We start from the raw sequence: 22,584 nt of genomic DNA, 5'->3' as shown, positions 1-22,584 counted from the left end.
TTATTAATCTAGTAAATTTTGTATTAGTCAGGCATGAAAAGGGAAGTTTCTATTTATTTAAGTGATTGTTACAGTTGACTTTTTAATACTCTTTTAAGGGCAAGATTGAACATAAATGCGTCAAAAGGAATTACGTCACGGATACTCAAACACTATTGTAAGCTATGATAATTAACGAGGAAACAAACATAACTTTCAATCAAAAGGTTTTAGTCTGTGTCACACCTTTTCTATGAAATTCACCACCGAATACAAAAAATGTTTGTTTGTTTTTAATCAGTCCAATACCTTACATTTAGCAAGCACACTACGGTATTATTAATTGCCAGATTTTAAAGCCTTTTTTTCATTTTACTCTATTATTCTACTTATATTTTTGACGCAAAAGCAATGTTTTTGCTTTCTACATTTGTGTGATATATTTCTTTTTCCTTTTTATTTGAAGTCAATGTTTGCTTGCTTCTGTTGAGTGTACTCGAAGTCACCAATGACTCATTTTCCCATTAACCCTTGCGAGCTCTACGTCGTTGTGCGTCAACTCCCCAGTCCCCCCACCATCACCGTTCTACAGAGAAAGAAAGGGGGAGACGGGCAACCCATACAGAACGCTGTAAGTGTGGTTTATATTTATATCGTAAATTTAACCACTGATAGTTAGTCTCCGTCTTTACCGGTCTGGCTGCTGTTAACGTTCAACCTTGCTCCGGGTTTAGTTCACACAAATATGAGCGGCAGCGGGCGGCCCAGGACCAGCTCATTCGCTGAGCCTCCCGGAGCTCCCGGATCCGCTGCAGCCGGTGCCGGATCAGCAGTAGCCGGTGGAAGCTCGACAGGAAAAACTGGGGCTTCACAAGCCAGTGGGAGCAGCTCGACGAGCTTTGGGAATTTGAAACTGCCCAGTGAGTATACGCTTATTTTCGCATCGTCAGTCCATCTTACTTGTTCCTACAAAGACATTGGCTGTACGATATCTTTGAAGAATTATTTCGGAGTGGATTTAATGTCGATCTTTGTCGCGGAGCTAACCTTAGCAAGCAAGCTGTTAGCTGGTGAGCTAACTTGGGTTAGCTGTTCGGCTAACGCTAGCTGTGTTTTTCATTAAGGACCCACTACGATCAAGGGCTTTTTATCACACAGCTAACATTATCGTTAGCCACTGGAAGCAAGCTTTGGACTTTACTGTTGATACGTCGAGGATTTATAAGGGTTTGTCAATGTAAGGACAACATTACCTAACCATTACTATTGCATTGTAACCCAGGAGTAGAGTTGGTGTCAGGCGACTCTTCGATATATCAATCATCAGTATCAGATTTAGAAGTTACTGGCTTGCTAGCATTTAATGGTTAAAATCATATGGTATAACTTAATAGGCGTCGACCTCGGTTGAGCCTGATCTTACACAGTTTTACAACAGTAGGGTTGATGTAGTATCCCGTTGTGCAGTGGCCCAGAGTAATGGAAACATCCAAAAATCACAAACAACCGAGTTTTAATCATCATATTCACAATCTTATGGTGTGTTTTGCGCATCTTAAGGAATTTACGCACTACTTACAAATTGCTGGCCCTGTGCACAAATCAGTGGCATAATGTCATCTTTCATAGGGGATAGTGAGCTGTGCAAGCACGTTAATGAACCTCTTACTGTAATTTCTTATCTCGAACATACCTGTGTTAGCAGCTCTCAGTTTATAAACAGGTTATGAATTGAATTTATTTTATATGATTTTTTTTTCTCTTAACCCAAATTAGTGGTTGGGCATTCTCAATAGTTCTGTTTTTCCAATATGAGGGAAGTCCCTTCAATCAGATTTGTTGGTGTGATGTCAGGAACTTGCAGAATGCTCAGGGTTCATTTGGCTATGCAGTAGTAGCATTGAGACAAAAATCTACTGGTGTCTATCACATCATGATAATATACCTTTGAAAGAGCAAAGACAAACTGTTTTTTATGCTATGTCTCATTTAGAGGAAGAACATCATCTGCAGTTTGTTTGGTGAAATGATAAAAGGTAAAATTAATAGTAGTTAAACATTGGCGTTGACTCAAACTGCTTTATAGTATGCCTGCTGAATGTAGTACATACAGCCAATTGGGAGAATTCCTTCTGGGAACTGACTCATTCACATTAGTTAGGTTTGAATTAGGGCTGCACGATTATCGCAATCGCAATCGCAATGTCAGCACACGCAATTATGTAATCGCAAAAGAGGATATCGCAATCGCAATCGCAATCGCAATGTCAGCACATGCAATTCAGATTTTTCTCCATGATAACCAAGCAAGCCTGTAGACTCATCATGACACAACTTTTTTTTATTAAATCGCAAGCACAATCGCAATCGCAATATTGTCCACCTAATCGCAAATCGCACCTTTTCCCCAAATCGTGCAGCTCTAGTTTGAATGAAAGCTCACTTTTCTCAGCTTCCAAATTCTGGCTTTATCATAAACATTAGACTGGCTCAGCTTCATGTGCACACTGAATGTAGTGTTTTCACACCCCCAAAATGAACTATCCACTGGACATTAATAGGGAAAAAAGGGATTTCCATTTTAGATGTGCACCAGTAAAACTAACATTGAAGCCAGATAACTTCTTGCCTTGGTGTAGTCACATGGTGTGTAAAAATTTGTTAAATGGTTGTTTTTCTTCCTGAGTAATTCTGCACAACTGCCAATCCAACATTACAAGTGATATCATCCCATTCACAGACAGATTGATAGCGCATAATTTTGATTTAGCCAATATTTTTGGAGAGCAGTTTATGAATAAGTATGGAATAAGCAAAATTTAAGTTAATCAGTAATAATAACTAGCAGCAAATAAATAACTATTTCAAACTAAACTAGAAGGCCAGAGAACAGACTAAGCTAAAATGTGTTGATGGGGAAGGCTAAATAGTGTCTACTGCAAAATTGAAAAACACAAAGTCATCATTTAGAGCAGGAGTTATGAGACCAGCTGAGGCTTCTGGAAAAAGGAGAAAGAAGGAAAAATGTTGCTATTTTGGCTTACTGTGGCCTACAGGAACGAGGCAAAGTGATTAGAAGTGTCCAAAATAAAATCAGTTGCGAAATCAATTCTCAGGCCTCGGTGTCTGTGAAATTATTTTGGCTCTTTTTGCAATACTGGAACAACAGAGACGTCATCATCTCTTGCCTGCGAAAAGTTCTCACTTCTCAGCAAGTGGGTTTGTGATATAATAATCATACAGGGTGAAATTTTAACAGGATTTCAATCAGAAATGATCTGATCATAGATGATAATAAGAGTTGAAATCAGAGGTTTGCACCCCATCTTTTCTTATCTTTTATTCGACAGCTGTCAGTACTCTGGGCTGTTAACACGTTTCTTTCAACAAAGCCTGGCGCTCGTGTTGTCCTGTTCTGACGCAGAGGGTTGCGTACTTAACCTGACATGCATCTCCCCATAATGTAACCAGGCTGCAAACTATATTTTATGCATTTATGTCATTTCCAGAGCCGTCAAACATCGGCTGACGTCCTCCAATGAATAATAAGCGATCCGACTAGTGTATCAATCACACTGCCACACTGTAAAGCAGTTCATCTGGGGTATTGCAGAGCAATATGACCACAATGCACAAAAGTATAGGTCTCCTAACTGCTGGCATGGTTTTGCACCCACCGTTGAACACATGCTTGTAAAATGTAGTATTTTTGGTCATTTAGCTTCCATGTATTATGAGTCTCCCCCCTATTGACTCTGTTTGCCTGTGCTTGTGAGTCAACTCGCTTAAATGATGGAAACTCCTCCCATAAGTAAATATCCAATCCCTGTATGCTGAAGTTGAGAGAAGCTGACAACACTGGTGTCATATTTCACGCATCACTTAAAGATGACAGTGGTGACTAAAGGACGTGTTTAAAACTGTTGTTAGGTGACCAGTAAACAACAAACTGACTGTATGTCAACTTCTTGACATACATTTTTCATTTTTCTACATCAAGGTAATTCTACCTCTATGAAACAACACACAGGGATATAAATTACAAATTAAGAAAAGCACAGAGCCTTGTGCTTACTACGAAAGTTTAAGTCTGACTGGCAACAGAGGGTTACCGGTTGGATGTCGGCATTGGGTCGCTCTAAACCCATCTACTGTTGGAAAGTCATACAAGCGTTCATTTGGCAGTGAGCTGACAGTTGATGTGAATAGAGGAAAGGCTGAAGATGTTTCTTTCAGTAACCACAGATAATATTTAGCTCTTATATATTTACTGATTTATTTGATGTTGCCTCATACACCAGGAATGTGGAAATATGAAAACTATTTCTGCTTGAAAGTAAAATAAAAATCAGGAGCTGTTCTAGTCCTTTTGTTGTACCTCTAATGCTTAAAATGAAATACTGGAAATACACTGTAATGCCTCATAAACCCCGTTTCCATCAAGCAGTCCAGTCTGGATCGGTAAAGCCTCAGCCTTGCGTTTCCACACTCAACCCTGCCCCCTCTTGGCAGGCAGTGTGTAAGCTGGATGCTGATAGCCTCATCAGTTTCGTATTAGCGTGACACCAAAGTAGTGCGACTGTAATAAAATCCAATGAAGAAGGACAACATGACACAGTAAACAAAAGGCAACGATGGAAGACATCCAGCAATTTGCCTGTTTGGTGATTAGCATGTAGCTCTTTCATACAACGCCCAATCAAGCTTTGTTTCAGAAAAGGCTGTGTGCTGCAAGGAGAAAGTGACCATTCTTTCGACCAGTCAACAGACTGCAGTGTTGTAGCTCCACCTCATGGGGTTGGATTGTTATGTCTGGCACCCCAATGGAAGGGTAGGACTGGGTATCATTCAGAATGTTTGGATAACGGCACCGGCCCTGGTACCTTCACTTAAATACTGGTTTCTGAACAATACTTTTTTTGATACCAATTTATAATGTGAAAATATAACCGCCAAAAATGAACGAAGAGACAAGTGAGAGAACGTGATTGATTTGCATGCAGACATCTTTTCAGGCTGCAGCATATGTCATGGATCATATGCGCTGCTTGTAGAAGGGTCTGAAATGTAACGTTACATCCAGTCACCGGTGCATTGATCACGTGATTAACCCTTTGGGTACCAAAACTTGGCACCAGAAGAAAAAGCATGTTTTCATACTCGCTTCTACTAAAGCGTTTCGATCCCGGGATTACTTGGTGGAAACACTACAAAATGCGTGCCGAATCGATACAAACTGAACTGGACCACTTGGAGGAAACGGGGCTATATTAACTTGAAAACCAACTGTATTGTTGCATCATCAGTATGTACTTTCACTGGATGCATTACCAAACATTCATTAAGGAAAACCTTTTTAAGGAATTAAACAATTATGATTTCATTGTTAAGCAATAGCTAGCTTTGGGGAGTTGTTGCATCCTTAAAAAAATCCTCAAAATCCAAGTTTTTCTGAATAGCAGAATCAAATAAATGAACTTAAATAAGAGAGGACCCAGTCAATCAATCCAATCCACTTAATTTTAAACATCTCAGTAATGTCATTATGAAATTCAGTGTTTCTTCACGCACACCTTAGCATGAACAGCTGTGTGGTTAATCATGTCGATCCCAGCCTCATGTTACTTCACAGAAAAAAGCTCTGTTATAAATGACTGATGATGCCGAAAGAAAGCAAGAGTTAACCATTGAAATAAGTCACATTTATAATAGTTAAATAAACTGTTGTAAGTACTTGTTCTCAAAGCAAGAACATGAGCTGGAAACGTTTTCTGATCGAAAACATGATCTGTAGTTATCTGAAAGCTTTATATATGACAACATCCCAGTTCTCCCAGTCAAGCAAACCACTAGATCCTTAGCCTACTGCTTTGTTTGGGTTCTCATTGAGATGTCTGTGATGTCTTTTTGCCGTAAGTAACCAGGAACAGTGGTCATCTTACCTTCGAAAGCAAAAAAAATTTTGGATAAAGTCTCAAAGTGGAATGTTCGACAAAAGTTAGACAAAAGTTCCCAGAATGCTTTTCAAACTTGAGTCATTGTAGATTTTGTTTCACATTTTAGGATTTCCATTATTTTGCAAACAGCCATGCAAACTTCAGGCTATCTACAAGATGGATTACTGAAAACCTAATCCTTAGATTTTTGTAGAAGCTGTATGTTTTTTGAACAATGTAATTGTTTGATATTGTGCGTATGAAGCTTAAAGTATGACGAGACAATCAGCGTGTCATTACCAAGATAGCTACATGTTGAGTGATGGTGCTGAGAGTTTACAAAATATATTTTTCATCTTGTATTTGAAGACATCAGCAGATAAAGCAGGTATGTAAGCACAGCAAGGCTCTAATAATAAAACCTAAGGTTTAATTTCACACATAATTACTTCATCAGGTTAAAGTACTGTTCAACACATTCAAAAACAGCTCCACACTAATTGCTTGTAAGTGTAGGTGTGATGAAAGTCACTCTACTCGTCCTTTTCTGTTACTCATCATCCAGGCGTTAACATATCAGAAACCAAAGCTGTTCACTGACAGCTGGGCAGAGTGCTCATCTTTGCATTCATTATTCAAGGGACTATCATGCCACCGCTTCTCCATATTTAATGCGCTCCCCTCAGACTGTAACTTGTTTGAAAAGAGGTGGAAAGTGATATTAGGAGCAAATACAGGAGAACAGGAATGTGCAGGACTCGTACAGAGACTGATTTGAAAAGCTGAGCACTTCCTGCTGACCTCGGGGCAGAGATCAGATCTGGCCAATCATGTTTATGTGTTACCGGCTGCTGTTTACTGCAAAGCTTGAGAAAGTTTAAGCTGGAAAACTGCAAAAATAGAAGAATGCACTTGTTATTCTGCAGCAATCGGACACTCAGTCTTCATTAAATAACAACTTAACGTGAAAGTATTCATACAGACAGGAGAGGAGTGAGGAAGCTGAGTCCCTGTTTTGGTTTCTTCACTCAGTTTCTGAGAGTCACCAAGATGCTTCATTGTCTCCACTCCATTTTGAGACTCAGAGACCTATTAGGGATCAGGAGGGGTCCTGTTTGGACAAGCGAAGTGAGCAAGCCCAGGAAATGGTAGCACTACTGGGTGTGCTACTGTCCACGCAATTTTTATCACAGGCTCTGACAAGCCTTTTTGGCAACGGGCCTCTTCTCTGCTCTTCTTCCTCTCTCAGTGTCATTGCTTCTGGTGCCGATTTGTCAAATCATTTCTGACCCGACACGTGCACGAGCTTCCCGAGCAGCTACTTGACCCTAACTTTAGCTGTTGGTTACTGTAAGATCTTGAATGGTCGGATATTTTGTCCCATGGTGGTAACGTAGGATAAAAAAAAGTCTAATTTCAGTGTTGTCTCCTTAGCTATACATGATATTATCATAGCTTTCTGGCTTTTGTTCTACATCCCTGTCCTCGTGACTCTATAGTCAGCTCAGTTTTTTGGTTTTGTTTGGTGTTACTCTTCAGAAATACTACTTTTGTTTGGTTTTTACCACTCAATGCAAATAAAGGCAGCTTTAGGAATGTTATACATTTCATGTTTCATGTCAATCATTTTTCTATTTACACAAGTTAGTGATGAAAAACAAATAATGACAAGCCCTACACATTTTTTCAAATGTCATTTTACTCCAGTGACAGTGATACATCCACCTATCCTGGCTATATATCTTTATTATGTGATTGAGGACATTTGGCTCAGAAAAATGCTGTACACATAAGCCCAGATCCACACATAGAAGCAGCTAACACACACAGTTTGAATGAACCAGGCTTGAAGAAGTCTGCATGACTCCAAACACTCCTAATCAGGATGGAAATTAAATGTTGCTGGAGTTTAAGCAACACCCAGCGGACTATAAAAACATGGCTGTAAGTGGAATAATTGGGCGTCACTGGCTGTGAGGAAAACAAATCACAGTTGTTAGTTAATAAATGTTGCAGTTGCATAAGAAGCCAGCTTTGAATTTCAATCAAGACTTAAGTAGACATACACATATATGTGTGTCTGCTATAGAGGAAAGGGTCTACGCTGCTTAAACTCAGGGGAGCTGTGTAGCTGTGTGAGTATGCTGTAATTTCTTGGAGCTCATTATAAGCCCAGCGTAGTGTTTCTGAGGAAACACCACAGGCCACCACCGTTCAGAGAAGGAAGGTTGATGTTTAACTTCTCTCTCTTAGGAACAGAGGGTTCACTTCAAAAACAACTAAAAATCACTTCTTGGTTTGATTGCAGTGTTTTTTGATATGGTGGGTTTTCTCTTCCACAGGAGACAGCGGCAAAGTGACGACGGTGGTAGCCACACCGGGCCAGGGTCCCGATCGCCCACAAGAAGTGTCCTACACAGACATAAAGGTTATAGGAAATGGCTCCTTTGGAGTGGTCTACCAGGCTCGCCTCATCGACAGCCAAGAGATGGTGGCGATTAAGAAAGTTCTCCAAGACAAGAGGTTTAAGGTGGGCTTACTTGAAGTAACCCACATATAGACAAATGTTGTTTGAGTTGGATCAAAAATGATTTAATGCTCACCATTTACATTCATCAAGATGCCATGAAGGTGATGTTTTCACATTTCCTAGACTTTCCTAAATCTTTTTCCTCTTTCCCTATGCAGAATAGGGAGCTGCAAATAATGAGAAAATTGGACCACTGCAACATTGTGAGGCTACGTTACTTCTTCTACTCCAGTGGGGAGAAGGTGTGTATGCACTGACTTGGCATTTTATATTGTAGGACTCAAGTTTCCAGATGAGGCACTCTGCCTCCACACCCAGCCCTTTAATGGTGCATGCATCACAGATGATTCATGGACATGTTTTAGACAAGTCGATATCAGTCTTCATTGTACATCAGAATCACACTCCTTCAGTAGAGTTTAAGTGTCCAAACCCTGAGATTAGTATTAAGATGCTGTTTTTCTTTGACTGTGTGATTCAGAGAAAAGACAAGCTGAAGCAGCCAAACTTGGCAGATGTTTGCTGGAAAGCAAGCTAACCTTTTGTTCTGTAAACTATATGTTATAAAGGCCTAAAATTTTATGTCCTGATCTCCTTAGATTAAGATGATATTTTTATGTCACATTATCTCAAGTCGTAGTGATTTAAAGAGCATACTGCAGGTTAAAGACAACAGTTAAGTAATTTATAGAAACATAACTTCAGTGGAATATTTTAAAAGGAATTCAGAAACAAATAAACCACAGGGTGTCCTGGGGACATTTCGGTACATTTGTGTTTACTTCTGTATGAAATACTGGCATCTGAGTGTGACGCCACAGAAGAGAGTCCTGCTGATTTTACCTCTGTTAAACATCAATAAACATGACTCTGTCACTTAGACAAGATGACAAGATAAGGACCAAAAACAGGGCAGGATTAGGAGGAATATTGGCCAAAGGAGGACAGATGAGTTGTGGTGGGAAGACAACCAGTGGAGAACAGGGCAGGTGTCCTGGTGAGTGATCACTGTTAGCTAGCGATATGTTGCCTGATGCTGTGTTCACATCAGCCTAGCAAAGTTTGAAATCAGACACATGACTGAATCTCTGACAAATTATTATTAACATCTGCAGCTGGGAGCCAGGCTAGGGGCTGCTCCTGCTACTGGTGAACCTGCAGTTGTCTGTATTGACAGGACGGCACCCACATCAGTCTCACCCGGACCTGGCTCCGGTATCCCATGCTGAAGTCCATATCACCCGGCACATAATCTTCCTGACAAAAATGGGCACCACAGACAGCCACATTTTTTGAGACCGTTGCAGAAATTAATTGCCGTCTCTTTACCTGTGCAAACCTGAGCAAAAAAGCGAACTCTGTTTTTCTTCTTATTGGGAAAAAAAGCAGACTCAGCATCCTGCTCAGTTGGTATTTCTGCATCTAGAGTAAACCCAATATTTAACAATCTTAATGAATAGTCAAAGTGAATAATGTACTGGAAGAAACACAATAAATAAGACCCAAAATGCCTGCTCTCACTTAATACCACCTATTATCGACATTAGATCGAAGCAAAGTCGGAGAACTTGGAGTCACCTCTTCTACATAATATGATGCAATGTTGAAAAAAAAGAGTGTTTTTGACAGCTTTACAAAAAACACCCCCGTCTTAATGTGAACGTTTGTCTTCTTGTATTGTATAACATATAAAATTAATGATTGACTTATTCAACAACTTTAAGACAATTTTAAATGTTAATTTACAACTTAATTTACCAAAATTCAATTTACAGAAAATTTTAACCTGCAGTATGCTCTTTAATTATCACTCAAAAAAATTATATTTAGAAATCACCCAAATGAATTCACAGCGTCTGACAGGCACAGTGTTTGAACTCAGTCACTGTTAAAGATAGCATTTCATACATTATATGATGCATGGGAAGAGTTAATGGTGAAAGTATTAATTATGTGAAGAGGAGCCTGAATAAACGTGTGTGTTAGTTAATATGTAAGGCTCACCAACATCAGGGATTGTTGTATTGTTAAGTGCAAGTGAGTTTCACCAAAGTTTATTTTTGATAAAAGTCACTGTTCAAAGTCTTCATATAAAATAAGAAGTGATTCATCGCACAATACTGAGAAATACCAACAGAGCTTGCAGCTTGCATAGCAATCCTCTGATGTTCCTCTTTCTTTACTTCCTCTCCAGAAAGATGAGGTGTATTTGAATCTGGTGCTGGACTACGTTCCCGAAACAGTGTACAGGGTGGCTCGGCACTTCAACAAGGCCAAGACCACCATCCCTATCATTTATGTTAAGGTGAGTACATGCTTGCTGTCCTGTGGCGTGTTGACCTCTGCCTTTTGTAAAACACACGAAAGACAAACATCTGACTGTGATGGCAGCTGCTAAACAAGTCTGAGATAATTCTGTAGCAAAGATCTGTGTGTGTCCTGCTGCCTTACAACCCTCTCATTCAGAAAAAGTGACTATAACCATCCTGTGAGAGACCCCTTTGTGAAAGGTTAATTTCTTTGGTGTCCAGAAGAAAGAAAAGGCTTCCTGTTGTCTCTTTTTAGCCTACCTGCTGCTTAGTTTTAAGCACAAGTTTCCATATTAGCCTCAGTGTTTCTTTGAATCGTAAGCATCTTTAACTCCATGAGTCAAAGTGTACTATACTGTAAACTTGGAAGAGACGGAAAAAACACGCTTGGAGGACTTTTGAAAAGAACGTTTAGTTTGTGGAGGTTCTCCTTATAATTTGACCATTAGACAAACATGTTAAATTTTCTGACATTGTTCATTTTGAAAGTGTCAAAAAGTATAAACTGAAATTGAGTAGTACTGCATCCGGATTTTTTAGTTGTTGCTTCTTCTGTTTAAATGGGACATATGCTTGTTTCCCCTTTTCACTATGCCAGACTAGGATGCCTGTAAAGCATTTTTGCCCTCAGTTCAAGTCATTAAGTTCCTTCATTTCCCCACAATAGCGTTCTCAATATCCTCATTTTAGGCCATTCTGAAGATTTAGTTGAAACGCTCCGTTTTGAGAATGACCTCCAGTAACTTCGCAACGTCACAGCCCTTTGTGCTCTGATTGGTCGGTTCTATCAGAGGGGTGGAGGGGGTCGAGCCAGGGGGCGGTTTTTGCAGCATGGCAGTATTTACAAAATCGCCACATTGAATGGAGCAGACCAAGTGAGTTTGCCGTTTGCCAAAACTTCACCGTAAGGCATTGATAGCACTAATAAAATGGCAGAGTGTAGGATACGTCCTTTTGTATTGGACCCCGAGGCAGACCCGGACGGTTCTGTAGCTCAGGAGGAAGAAAATCCACCTCGACACAGATCATCTCAGGACGCTTCAGTGTGGTGAGTCAAACCGGTACTGTAACATGTATAGTTTATACGTTTACACTCGGCTCTTGGTGGGTGAATCCCTCTGTGGTGGTTGTGTAACTAACTGACATCACAGAGGAGGAGCTGCTTTATCAGATTACTCCAATAAAAAGAAAGGATCCTCGTGTCGTTATGAAGGTCGAAATCTCGAAGCCAAATGTCAATGACCTATTTTCAGAGGCATCAAATCTCGTTCTAGGATATCAGAAAAAATACAAAATCTAATTTTTTGAAAATTCAGGGGGTGAAAGGTCTTGTTTTCAACTTTATCTTTTATATGTAAGTATTAAATCACAGATCAGCATGATAGGTCCCCTTTAATGTATCTCTTTGGGTTGGGAGAAAAAAATCAGTGTATCGTAGTATCTGGATTTTTTGTTTGACAATTTTAAATCGGGATTTTTTTGTTCAAAAACTTTAACATTTAAGCTCTTCATTTTCATAGTTTTTATTAGCTGGATTGGAAAAGAATGGAGATGTCAAATCACCTGAATAAATCAAACAGTGGGTCTTATTTTGAAAGACAGTCAGGGTTTCAGTGTGATTTCTGTACACGACTTCCACGACTTCTCGATCTGCTTTTGGTTTATTGATAAGTCACAGCTCCAGAATCCAGCAAAAATAGGAGCCTTGAATATCTGTTGCGGAGGTCTCTGACTAGCAAGTGTGAGTTGACACATTGACTTTAATATCCAACATCTGATCCTGTGCTGTGACAGAGCTGAGCCTGACCGGTGATGCATCTGGTGTGTCATGGTCTTTAATGCAAAGTCAATATCTCTCCATTGTGTGTGTAATAGAGGGATGAGATTGAAGTATGTTATGCAATTTTTATCAGTTAATTTTCCTCAATTATTGAGCGATGGTAACATTGAGTTCAGTTATTGCCAGTAGATGTAAAAAAGTCACTGTACATTCCTGTTAGTGTTTCACAGACTGCTCACTGTTTAGGGATTATGGAAGCAGAAATGATGGTCTCAGGGGAATCGGTGTGTTTGTGATACACTTGGCTCCCTGTCTGAAGGGGTGCTCGTTTCAGAGAGAGGGTGTTTGTGTGTTTACTGAGTCTGATGCAGCAGAAAGAACATTATAGCTGTCTCATGGCCCATTTCTCTACCTCCGCCTGCTGCTCCCCTGTGGCTTTGAGATGCACACTGATAATCTCTCTCGCACTCTCTGTCATCTCTCCGTCCTCCAGCGACACACTTCCATCACGGCATGCCTGGGGTCCCTCCTCCCCCTCTCACTGTCCCCTGGGTCCCATGTTTTTCACATGTTGCTCATTGTTTCCCTCTTTCTCACTTCTCTCCTCTTCCCCTCTCCCTCTCTGGCCTCTTTTTTTGCCATCATCCCTCTATCATCACATCAGTAATCATTCTATAATCAGAGGCCAGCCTACTGCTGCTGCATCATCAGGGTAATAATGATGATAGCGGTGATGATGCTGGTGATTTGTCATGTTGAGATGCTCACTGCCTGCGTTCCACAGATGCATTAAATGGATGCACACTTAACTGCGAGCATTTTTTATTCGAGGATGGCACTTTTGACCTCGGCTGGATTGTCAAATGTCAAAAAGAGGTTGGATAAGGATAGGTATCTTGGATATCTTTAGGGAGGATCTTTCTCCTATCTTGTTTTGTTGGACTAACTCCCCTCCAGGGTGTAGCACGCACCACATCCATAGTGAAACCTTCAAAAAATCTAGGTCACATCTAGAAGTGAATGGCACTTGCATAAGATTTTGGAAAAAGGCTTTGAAGAAGTAATCAAGCTGGGTAATAGTCCAGTTGGAGTGTAAAGCCTGTTTTACATTTGTGTGGTGAATGCAGAATTTAGAGTTTCCTGTTGGAGTACCTCGCAGCTTGTTCTCCTTTTTTCTAGTGCTCTTGTGTGTCCACATTGGGCTACAGTTACCCCTCAAAACCTTGTTGTTTTTGTTTTGTTTTTTCTTTTAAACTTTTTTTGGGCTTGTGTGCTTTTAATTGGATAGTAGAGAGGAGAGTGGATAGAGAAACAGGCCAAGAGTGGGGGGTGACATGCAGGAAAGAGGCCACAGGCTGGATTCAAACCTGAGCCACCTGCACGATGGCAAACCTCATGAAGCACGGCCTAAACCATAAGGCCATCTGCGCTCCGACCCCACAAAATCCTTGTTGGACATTGTTGAGCAACAGCTGCTTTTACAGAATTTACTGCACTCAGAATACATGCTCAGTACTTGGCATGCACCAATCAAACTTTTAAGTCCGAAACCAAACCTCTGGTACCGGCTGACACTGACCTGCTCTGATACCAGCATTTAACAATCACTGGCAACTTCAGGCTAACTCTCTAAATCAAAAAAAAAAAAGTTTTTTAACTGGCTGTTCCATTTTTTTCATTGGTTTTTAAATGTGTGGGGAGTAAATCTTCGATACAGGAATAGTTTTTTTTACTGTTAACCTCAGCAAAGGATAAGCAAGGAAATAAACTTGCATGTACCGAAGGTTACCATTAAAGATGTTTGCACAACAAGCATTGGGTACCTCTGAACTGAGGGACCGTTTACATGACAATGGTTTTAGGGTGAAACGCAAAAGTTTTGTTGCATTTCAGCCTCGCGTTTACACGGAAACTGCGTTTCAGCCGACCTAAAACGCAAACTTTTGAAAACGGCCTCCAGAGTGGGATTTTTCTAAAACGCTCCCGACACCGTTGCCATGTAAACAGTAAGCTGGCGTTTTCAGTGGAAATGCTGACGTCACAGTCTGCCTTGCGTGCTCGCATACAACAGGACAACAGTACCGTTGGTACGATCGTCACAAACTACCTCGTTGTGCTTGTGCTGCTCAATCTGCTGCATCTGCTGACTGTCTTTCAGCAAAATCTGCATCTGTTGCTCCACTTTTTGACTTCGTATTCCCCAATACACCAGATGACCGGCCCAACTCTACTTTGGTGGAGAACCCACAAAAGCGGCTTCTGGACAAGACAGTTATAGCACTACCTACAGGCCTGCGGTGCTCACTACAGTGTTTTCAGTCATCAGCGTTTCCGTGTCAATGCAGATTTTTTTCACTGAGTTTTCACTGCGTTTTAGCGTTTTCAGATGAAACATTGTCGTGTAAACAGGGCTTGAGTAGCAGTTGTTATCTTCCAGGGCATCTGTAATGCACACGCTACTTTCCTTCATACATCAATTCTAATTTTCATCTTACAGGCTACACCAGCTAGCTACATTCTGTCCTCAAAACATACTGCCTGTGACGGTTGCAGAAAGATGATATTAAGTAAAATAACCACCCTGCAGTCTGCATTGCTGTGTACATAGTGAAATACCTGGGGACTGGTCCAGGGTCTGCACCTGATTCAATAGGTGGGACACATCAGGGTAAAATCTGTGGTTTCACTCACTCCATAACTTTTTGACTCAGTCACTCTTTTCAAGCTCTGACTTTTGACCCACATTCAAGTCCATGTGTCTCTACAAATTGAAGGATTTGGTGGAATAGACTGTAAATGTTTCTACAGACATTTTTCCTCCTTGCTGTTCCATGTGTTCCCCTCTAACTCTTTATTAACCTTACAACTGGGAGCTGACCCCAGCTTGGAAACTGCTGCCTCAGCTGACTCCAGCTAAGCTCTGGTCAACTGAGGTCATTTTACTTCACCAGCCCAAACACATAAAAGCCAGGAGTCGTAACTGCATGAATTTACTCAGTGCACTAGATCAACGAAGCAGGTTTTTCAAAACAAAAGAAGTCATGAACAGCAGTTGCACCACAGATGACCCTTTAATATTTTCTCCTCCAGACATTTATAGGCAGAAATATAAGCTCTGATAGTTTTGAGTGTCAAAATACCAACGTCTAGTTACTACTAAGAGCCATGATACACTGGCCACTGTACCATGCCCAAGCACGCTTTAGCCCTGAAGTCCAATTCATTTAACAAGTGTGACCACAAGTGTGTACCCTGTAGCAAACTACAGCTCCCACTGACAGAAGCTGGATATTCTCAAAGTGTCGCTTTAGGAGAAAAGTAAATGAACTTTGAGATTCATTATTTTGAAATAGTAAAGCCATCCATCCTTCTTCCGCTTCTCATCAAGCTCCAGATTGTATCAATTCAATTATTTTGTCAGGAATTATTGTTGCATACTGTGGAGAGAAGTTTGTCTGTTCTAAGCTTTATTATCCCTAACAGTTTTCATTATGTTTGAGTAATAGAAAAAAGGAGTAACATTGCATTCAGTGCTGTGTTAAAAAGTCTTATTTCTGAAAACCCAGATTGAATATTGGAGCCAGGAAACAATAAGGGAGTCACGACTCACCTGACTGAACATGAGAACAGGAAAAACACAAGACAACAGTGAACTGGGATGAACTCAGACGCTGCTTAGCTACTCTTCTTGAGACATGAGAATGATCCTGTATGTTTGTAAAACCTTGTTAATTACGACGACTGTCTCTGTCTTCTTCAGGTGTACATGTACCAGCTGTTCCGCAGTCTGGCTTATATCCATTCCCAGGGTGTGTGTCACAGAGACATCAAGCCGCAGAACCTCCTGGTGGACCCCGAGACGGCCATCCTCAAGCTCTGTGACTTTGGCAGGTCAGTACAACAAAGCACGTTTTAGCACATCACTAACTCTAAAAGTCTTTGTGTGAGTTGTTGTTTGTACAGAGTCTGTTACTGACTCTCTCTGTTGTTGATCCATTGTATGTCTTCCTACTTTTCTGTCTTACACGCTGAGTCACTGAGAAATGAAAGTTTTATGTAGATAGGTACATTCCTCCTGAACTGTCTGTTTCATCTTGCTTCCTTCATCTTCCAGTGCAAAGCAGCTCGTTCGGGGGGAGCCAAATGTGTCCTATATCTGCTCGCGGTACTATCGTGCCCCCGAGCTCATCTTTGGTGCCACCGACTACACATCCAACATCGACATCTGGTCAGCCGGCTGCGTGCTGGCTGAGCTGCTGCTGGGCCAGCCCATCTTCCCTGGGGACAGCGGTGTGGACCAGCTAGTAGAGATCATCAAGGTACGGGAGGAGTGCTGCAGATAGTGGCCCAAAGCCAGCGGCTGACAGGCCTGTAGATGAAAAGAGACGTGGGGAGAAGTTTGGATTAGAAAGTACTGTCAGTGAAAGCTTTGCTTCTAAAGTTGGTTTCTGGCCTTGAAAATAGATTAAAGAAACAGTCTTTCTACCCCACCAGGAAATGGCACGAGTACTTTGATTTTAACGTTTTGAAAAAACATAATAGAGCTTTTGTTAAATAAAGGATAGTCATATCAGAAGAACAACACAAGCTGAACACTTGATAATGACGGTACATTACAGGACAAACTAACTCTTCTGTTTTAATTATTTTTTTTCTTCCTCTGTTCATCAGGTCCTGGGGACACCAACAAGGGAGCAGATCAGGGAAATGAACCCAAACTACACAGAGTTCAAATTCCCACAGATCAAAGCACACCCTTGGACAAAGGTAAGCCTCCACGATGCTAATTAATCAAAGCATGATTAAAACATGATCAAACTGTGATGAACATGTCTTTGAGTTATCTCTTTGTCCTTCAAAAGGTTAGATAAGACTCAAGAGAATTACCAAAATTGAGGCCGAGATGTTTTTTGACTCTACATCAGCCACACATTTTATGAAGATATCCAAATAACACTTTTCAACATTATGAAATGTTTCGCTCGATATTCTGTCACCACAAAAGGTGATCTGCGTGTGGATGAAGTGTTTCTCACTGTTCCAAATCTAAGACAGTACAGAATAATTGGCAGCAAAGCAGCGCAAATAAATTGTATAACAGAGTGGGGGAAGACGTGCAGTGAACGGTCGAGGCCGAGAGTGAACCAGAAACTTCTGTGATCAGGACTGTAGCTTCTGCATATTACGTGTATGCTTAAACCGCCAGGCCAGCTGTGGCCAGAGAAGAGTCATATTTAACATGAGACATCCCACTTCAGTCGCTGCATTCACAGAAGGGAAATACTAATGAAACTCAGGTGCTGCAGGTTATTGGATTTCAGGATTAGAAGAGATCATTTAGTTGATTTATAGCGGTTTACAATTTTAATCAAAAAAGGGAATAAAAGTATTGTGTTGACAAATTGAATGGCAGTAAGTGTACCCAGACAACCATAAACATTGTGGATCGACATTATTTCTCAGGAAATTATTGCACAGTCAAATCCAGCACCTGAATTGTTTTTATCACTATGGTGGCTAATTTCCAAACTTCCTCTCGCTTCCCATCAGGTGTTCAAGCCTCGTACCCCACCAGAGGCAATCGCCCTCTGCTCTCGGCTGCTGGAGTATACGCCAGTGACCAGGCTGTCTCCCCTGGAGGCATGTGCGCACGCCTTCTTCGACGAGCTGCGTCAGCCCAACACCCGCCTGCCCAGCGGACGAGAACTGCCGCTCCTCTTCAACTTCAGTCCTGTTGGTCAGTTTCCTGTCATTCTTTTCATCTCCCAAATGCCTTGGTGTTTGTTTTTTACTCTCAATGGGCCTCATCCACTAACAGTGTGTTCCACAATAATATACGTATAAAGCATGTGTACAAATGTTTGAAGCACAAATCTGGGATTCATCAATATACATAGGGAACAAAAATAGAACTTCCTCAGACCATGCACAGATGATGACCAACTTAGTAAACACAAACTCTTTACTAAATGCATGATATATCTTAACTACTTCCCGTCACAGAAAAGGCATTTAATAAATTAAATGAAAAAAGGAAGGTTTACTAAATGTATTAAATAACTTTGAAAAAGAGGCATTTTCGCTACAGTCATACTTTAAATATTGAAACACATGTGAGAAACTTACAAAATCAGCTGGTACGCACATGTTATCAATCTGACGGTGATTTTGCACTTATCGTATGCGCAGAGTAAGAACATTTCTACACATTCATTGGCGAACAAGGCCCAATGACCCTATACTCAGGCACTCATCACTGATCATTGGACCTTAATTGTTGTGTCTTTAATATATTTCTCCTCCTCTTCCTTCTCAGAGCTGTCTATCCAGCCCCAGTTGAACTCCACACTCATTCCTCCTCACGCTCGTGCACAGACATCGCCTGCCTCACATGGTATGTGTCACTATGGGGAAAAATATTGCCTGATACGGTGCTGTTTTCACTGAAGGGTTGTTCTGTGTAGGAGCTTTATTGATACATTTATCAATATGTTTATTGAGGTGCCTTGGAGCACTTGTTTATCTATGAATTAATTACATATTACCTTAGAAGTCACTTTCACTGGGCCTCCAAGGCACAAAAATCAGGCTTGACCCTTTTCTGACCTTAGGAATAGCCTTAACACACACAGAGTCTTAAATACTCTTAGCAACATGGGAGTGGACAAATGTGCTTGCTTCACCCAAATATTTGATTATTATTGCTACAATAAAAACTCAACTCAAAGTAATTTGCATCAATATGTTATTAACATGTAAAAATCATGTTGTTGATGTGTTATTACCATGTAATTAACGTGTTATTAGTGTGTTTTCCTCACATTTATTCTGACAGCCCTCACATTAACACATAACTATCTCACAAAATAATAATGTCTCTCTATGTGGTAATGGTTGTTCTTCCTCTCTCTCCCTGCAGAGGGCAGTGTGTCAGACAGTTCCGCCCAGCCCAGCTCAGCACCTGGATCCATCAACAACAGCACCTGAGCATCCATCCCTCTGTCATCCTTTCTTTTTGTCTTCCCCTATTTCCTTTTCTCTCCTCAGCTCTTATCTCCTTTCAACCTCCCTCCTGGGCTCCAGACCCTTAAGATAGAAAAGGAAATGACTGTACACACTTACACCAACACACCCACATAGACACCCAGTTCAATATTTTCCCTGAAGTTTGAACCATTTCCAGTAGAGAAGTAATTTCTGCTCCAGAAATCTTCGGGAAGGTTTGGGATTGTTTTTTGAGGACGTAAAGGAAGCCACACTTGGGCAAATTATAAGCTGCAGTTCAAAGTCCGTGGTGGCTCTCGTCTGGCCTGTTAGGTAAAGAAACTTTACATTGGGTAGGGTAGATGTGCGTGAGACGAGGAGGATGGGTGCTACATGTTTTGTGGATTTTCATGTTATCTACGGTGACTTTCACCCTTTTATGTTAATTTTATTTGCATTATTAATTTTATGTGTGGCCGTGGTGCTGTTGAGAGCGGTCCTGATTGGTCAACTGTAAGGCCTGAGTATTATTGACAATCATCCTTTAGTGGGGTCAAAACCAGCACAGACTGACTGTGCTGTTTGATCATACTACACCCTGTAGATTTGTGACATTAGTGCCACTTTCTACCCTGAACTCTACTGTGGTATTGTCAGCCCATCCTGCCCAATGGTTAATGTGAGGAGTTATTTTAAATCTATATTTGATGCATGGCAGAAATTATTGGCTGATCTGTCTGTCATTTTAGATGAAAGTTGGTTTTAAATTTTATTACTAAAAGGGGCACCACAGCCTGTCTTTAAGCTTTCATTTCATCATTGGTTCCTGAAATGCTTTTAATGTGACTGAGACGAGCTGAGTCTTCAGTTCCTTCGGTATAAGCTCATGTTGTCTTTGGTTAAGCTGGAAACCAAGAGTTTCATTTTTATTTTCAAGTGATATTGCACATTTTCAAAGGGAGTAGAGGGGAAGCAAAGGGGCCTGTAAAGTGTACTGTCCAGCTACATACCTGTACATGGAGGGAGCTGTCAGTGAGGGGTTTCAGGTGCATCTAAATACAGCTGCCTGGCACTGAAAGACTAATAGTCCTCTTGTTAATTATGTCACTTCATGGTGTGATCTGTCGTATCTGATCGATGATGTTGGAGTATGACTTTAGGTGCAGAGGCTGCAGCCAGATGACAGCTTGCCTGGCTCGTCATTGTCATTTCAGCGAGTGTTCACAATGTTGTTCGTGCAAGGAAAGGACTTCAGATGAGTTGTGTTTAATTTTGGAGAGAAATCTGTCAGATCCCTCTTCGCCCCCTCTGAAACAGACAGCTTGTGATCTTCATATCATGTTCTTCTTGTCCTGTGATGATGGTAGGAACTGATCTTGACTGATTTTCGCACCCTGACAGTCCACTGTCAGCATGGACTTTTTTTTGTTCTTCCACCACGCTAATGTGCATGTTCAGCCCAAGTCGACCACACTATATGACTTCCACTAATCTTAGTAATATTCGACCGGAAATGATGCTCAAACCCCTGAAAACCCGACAATTTATGGAGCCTCCCCCTTCCATTCCTTTTTCTCCTCACCCCTCATGCCTTCTGCTTCCCTCTGTTCCTCCTCCTTTTTTCACTGCTAAACTGTAAATATCAAGTACCTTTTATTTTATTTTGTTATTTTTGTTATTATTGTTATTATATTGTTCTTGTAATTTTTTTTCTCTAGTAGACCGGTGCAGCAGCGGCCGGACTGTTTATCCTCAGTCGCAGTCTGTAAATACAATTTCATTTCAGTCCCTGGTTCAGGAGGGGAAAAAACAGAACAAAATGTTTCATTTTTATTCTCTCTCCCTCCATCTCTCTCTTCAAGACTTTCCCTTTTCTCTCATCAGTGTTGTCATAACTTTTATTTATTGTATTGTGTTTTTTTGGGAGGGGCGGGGGGGATCTTTACTTTCCCACCAGGATGGTAAAATTAAGAGATAAGTTTTTGTTTTTTTTAATTGTTTTGAATCCCAAGTTTCAGTCCAACAATGTCCCATGCAAAACTTTTCACATCCAAGATACTGTACTCATATCCACATGTCGATGTGTGTTTTCCAATCAGTGGCTGTGTGTGTGCAGATGCACATGCTAGCCAACAGGTGGAACTCCAGGTTTCCATTTAACTTCAATGTGAAGGGAATGTTACAAGCCTCTGGATCTATGGGGTTGTGGTTTAAGGAGGGGGCACAGATCACCTTGTATGTGTGTGTTTGTTTGAGTGTGTGTGTGTGTGTGTGTGTGTGTGTGTGTGTGTGTGTGTGTATGTATGTATCTGAAAGAAAAGGGGAAACAATGAATCTGTCCATAGACGTGTATTATCTCCTGTGTCCGCCCGTCTCCTGTTCTCTATGTGTGTTTGTGCAGTATGAGTGTAACAGGTCTCACCTGTTAGTACAGTGTGTTTGCTTCACAGATCTTTGGGGAGTTTCCTGAGCACAGCTGCAGGGAGTGTGTGTGATGAGTGTTAGTGTGTGTATGCTGGCAGAGCGTGGACATCCTCCTGACTCTCTCCTCGATAAAGAGCTCACTTCAATGTACTATTTTAATGTTTTTGTTTTCCATCTGCTGATCTGTCACACTTTTTTTAATTTGCTGTGACCCTGCTCTTTTATCGCTCTTTCTGAGGGGAACCTGACATTTTTGCGGAACAGAACGGTTGGATAAAGGAGATGATGAAGAGAGCGAGAGAGGGATGGAGGGGGAGAGACAGTTTTTGTTTGTTGGTATAAATAATTAAACTCATTAATAAAGTGATGAAACTGTGCCTGTCTCACTTTCATGACTTAATTATACTTGAACAAACTGAGCCATGTTTACATGATCGCAGCAGGGAAACAAGTCACAATGACATTAGAACAGCTCATTTATTGATTACCTGATTGTTTGTACCGTGTAAACAAAGAAGATAATCAGCACCATGAAGTAAATCTCACTAATGCTACTTTTAGGCCCTTGAGATCACCGTCTGGGTAATGAGGAAGATGGCCTCAGAGCTGCAGGTTTGAGCTAATTTAAGAGATTATTTGCAC

General features: G+C 40.9%; 1 protein-coding gene across 1 annotated transcript; it reads left to right on the top strand.

Annotated features, from left to right (window-relative positions):
• The first annotated feature begins 496 nt into the window (after nt 1-496).
• Nucleotides 497-21,808, top strand: gsk3ab (glycogen synthase kinase 3 alpha b). The gene is made up of 11 exons (XM_074683640.1): nt 497-610; nt 714-899; nt 8,258-8,445; nt 8,604-8,687; nt 10,640-10,750; nt 16,295-16,425; nt 16,649-16,853; nt 17,206-17,301; nt 18,085-18,271; nt 18,851-18,928; nt 19,454-21,808. The coding sequence occupies exons 2-11, from the start codon at nt 725-727 to the stop codon at nt 19,519-19,521; spliced, it is 1,323 nt and encodes a 440-aa protein (XP_074539741.1). The 5' UTR covers nt 497-610; nt 714-724; the 3' UTR covers nt 19,522-21,808.
• Nucleotides 21,809-22,584: the final 776 nt, after the last annotated feature.

This window comes from Halichoeres trimaculatus, unplaced genomic scaffold, assembly GCF_033239565.1.
Source record: "Halichoeres trimaculatus isolate MK-OKI-2021-1 unplaced genomic scaffold, fHalTri1.1 fHalTri1_scaffold_12, whole genome shotgun sequence".
In the NCBI taxonomy this organism is placed as follows: domain Eukaryota; kingdom Metazoa; phylum Chordata; class Actinopteri; order Labriformes; family Labridae; genus Halichoeres; species Halichoeres trimaculatus.
Note: the sequence above shows the minus strand (reverse complement) of the source record. Positions and strands in the feature narration are given on the sequence as shown.

What these genes read in the sequence shown, in the direction of transcription:
- gsk3ab (XM_074683640.1), top strand. Translation starts at nt 725, where the DNA reads ATGAGCGGCAGCGGGCGGCCCAGGACCAGCTCATTCGCTGAGCCTCCC. An exon ending in TGGGAATTTGAAACTGCCCA is followed by an intron (nt 900 to 8,257) that starts GTGAGTATACGC and finishes TCTCTTCCACAG; the next exon opens with GAGACAGCGGCAAAGTGACG. An exon ending in TCTACTCCAGTGGGGAGAAG is followed by an intron (nt 8,688 to 10,639) that starts GTGTGTATGCAC and finishes CTTCCTCTCCAG; the next exon opens with AAAGATGAGGTGTATTTGAA.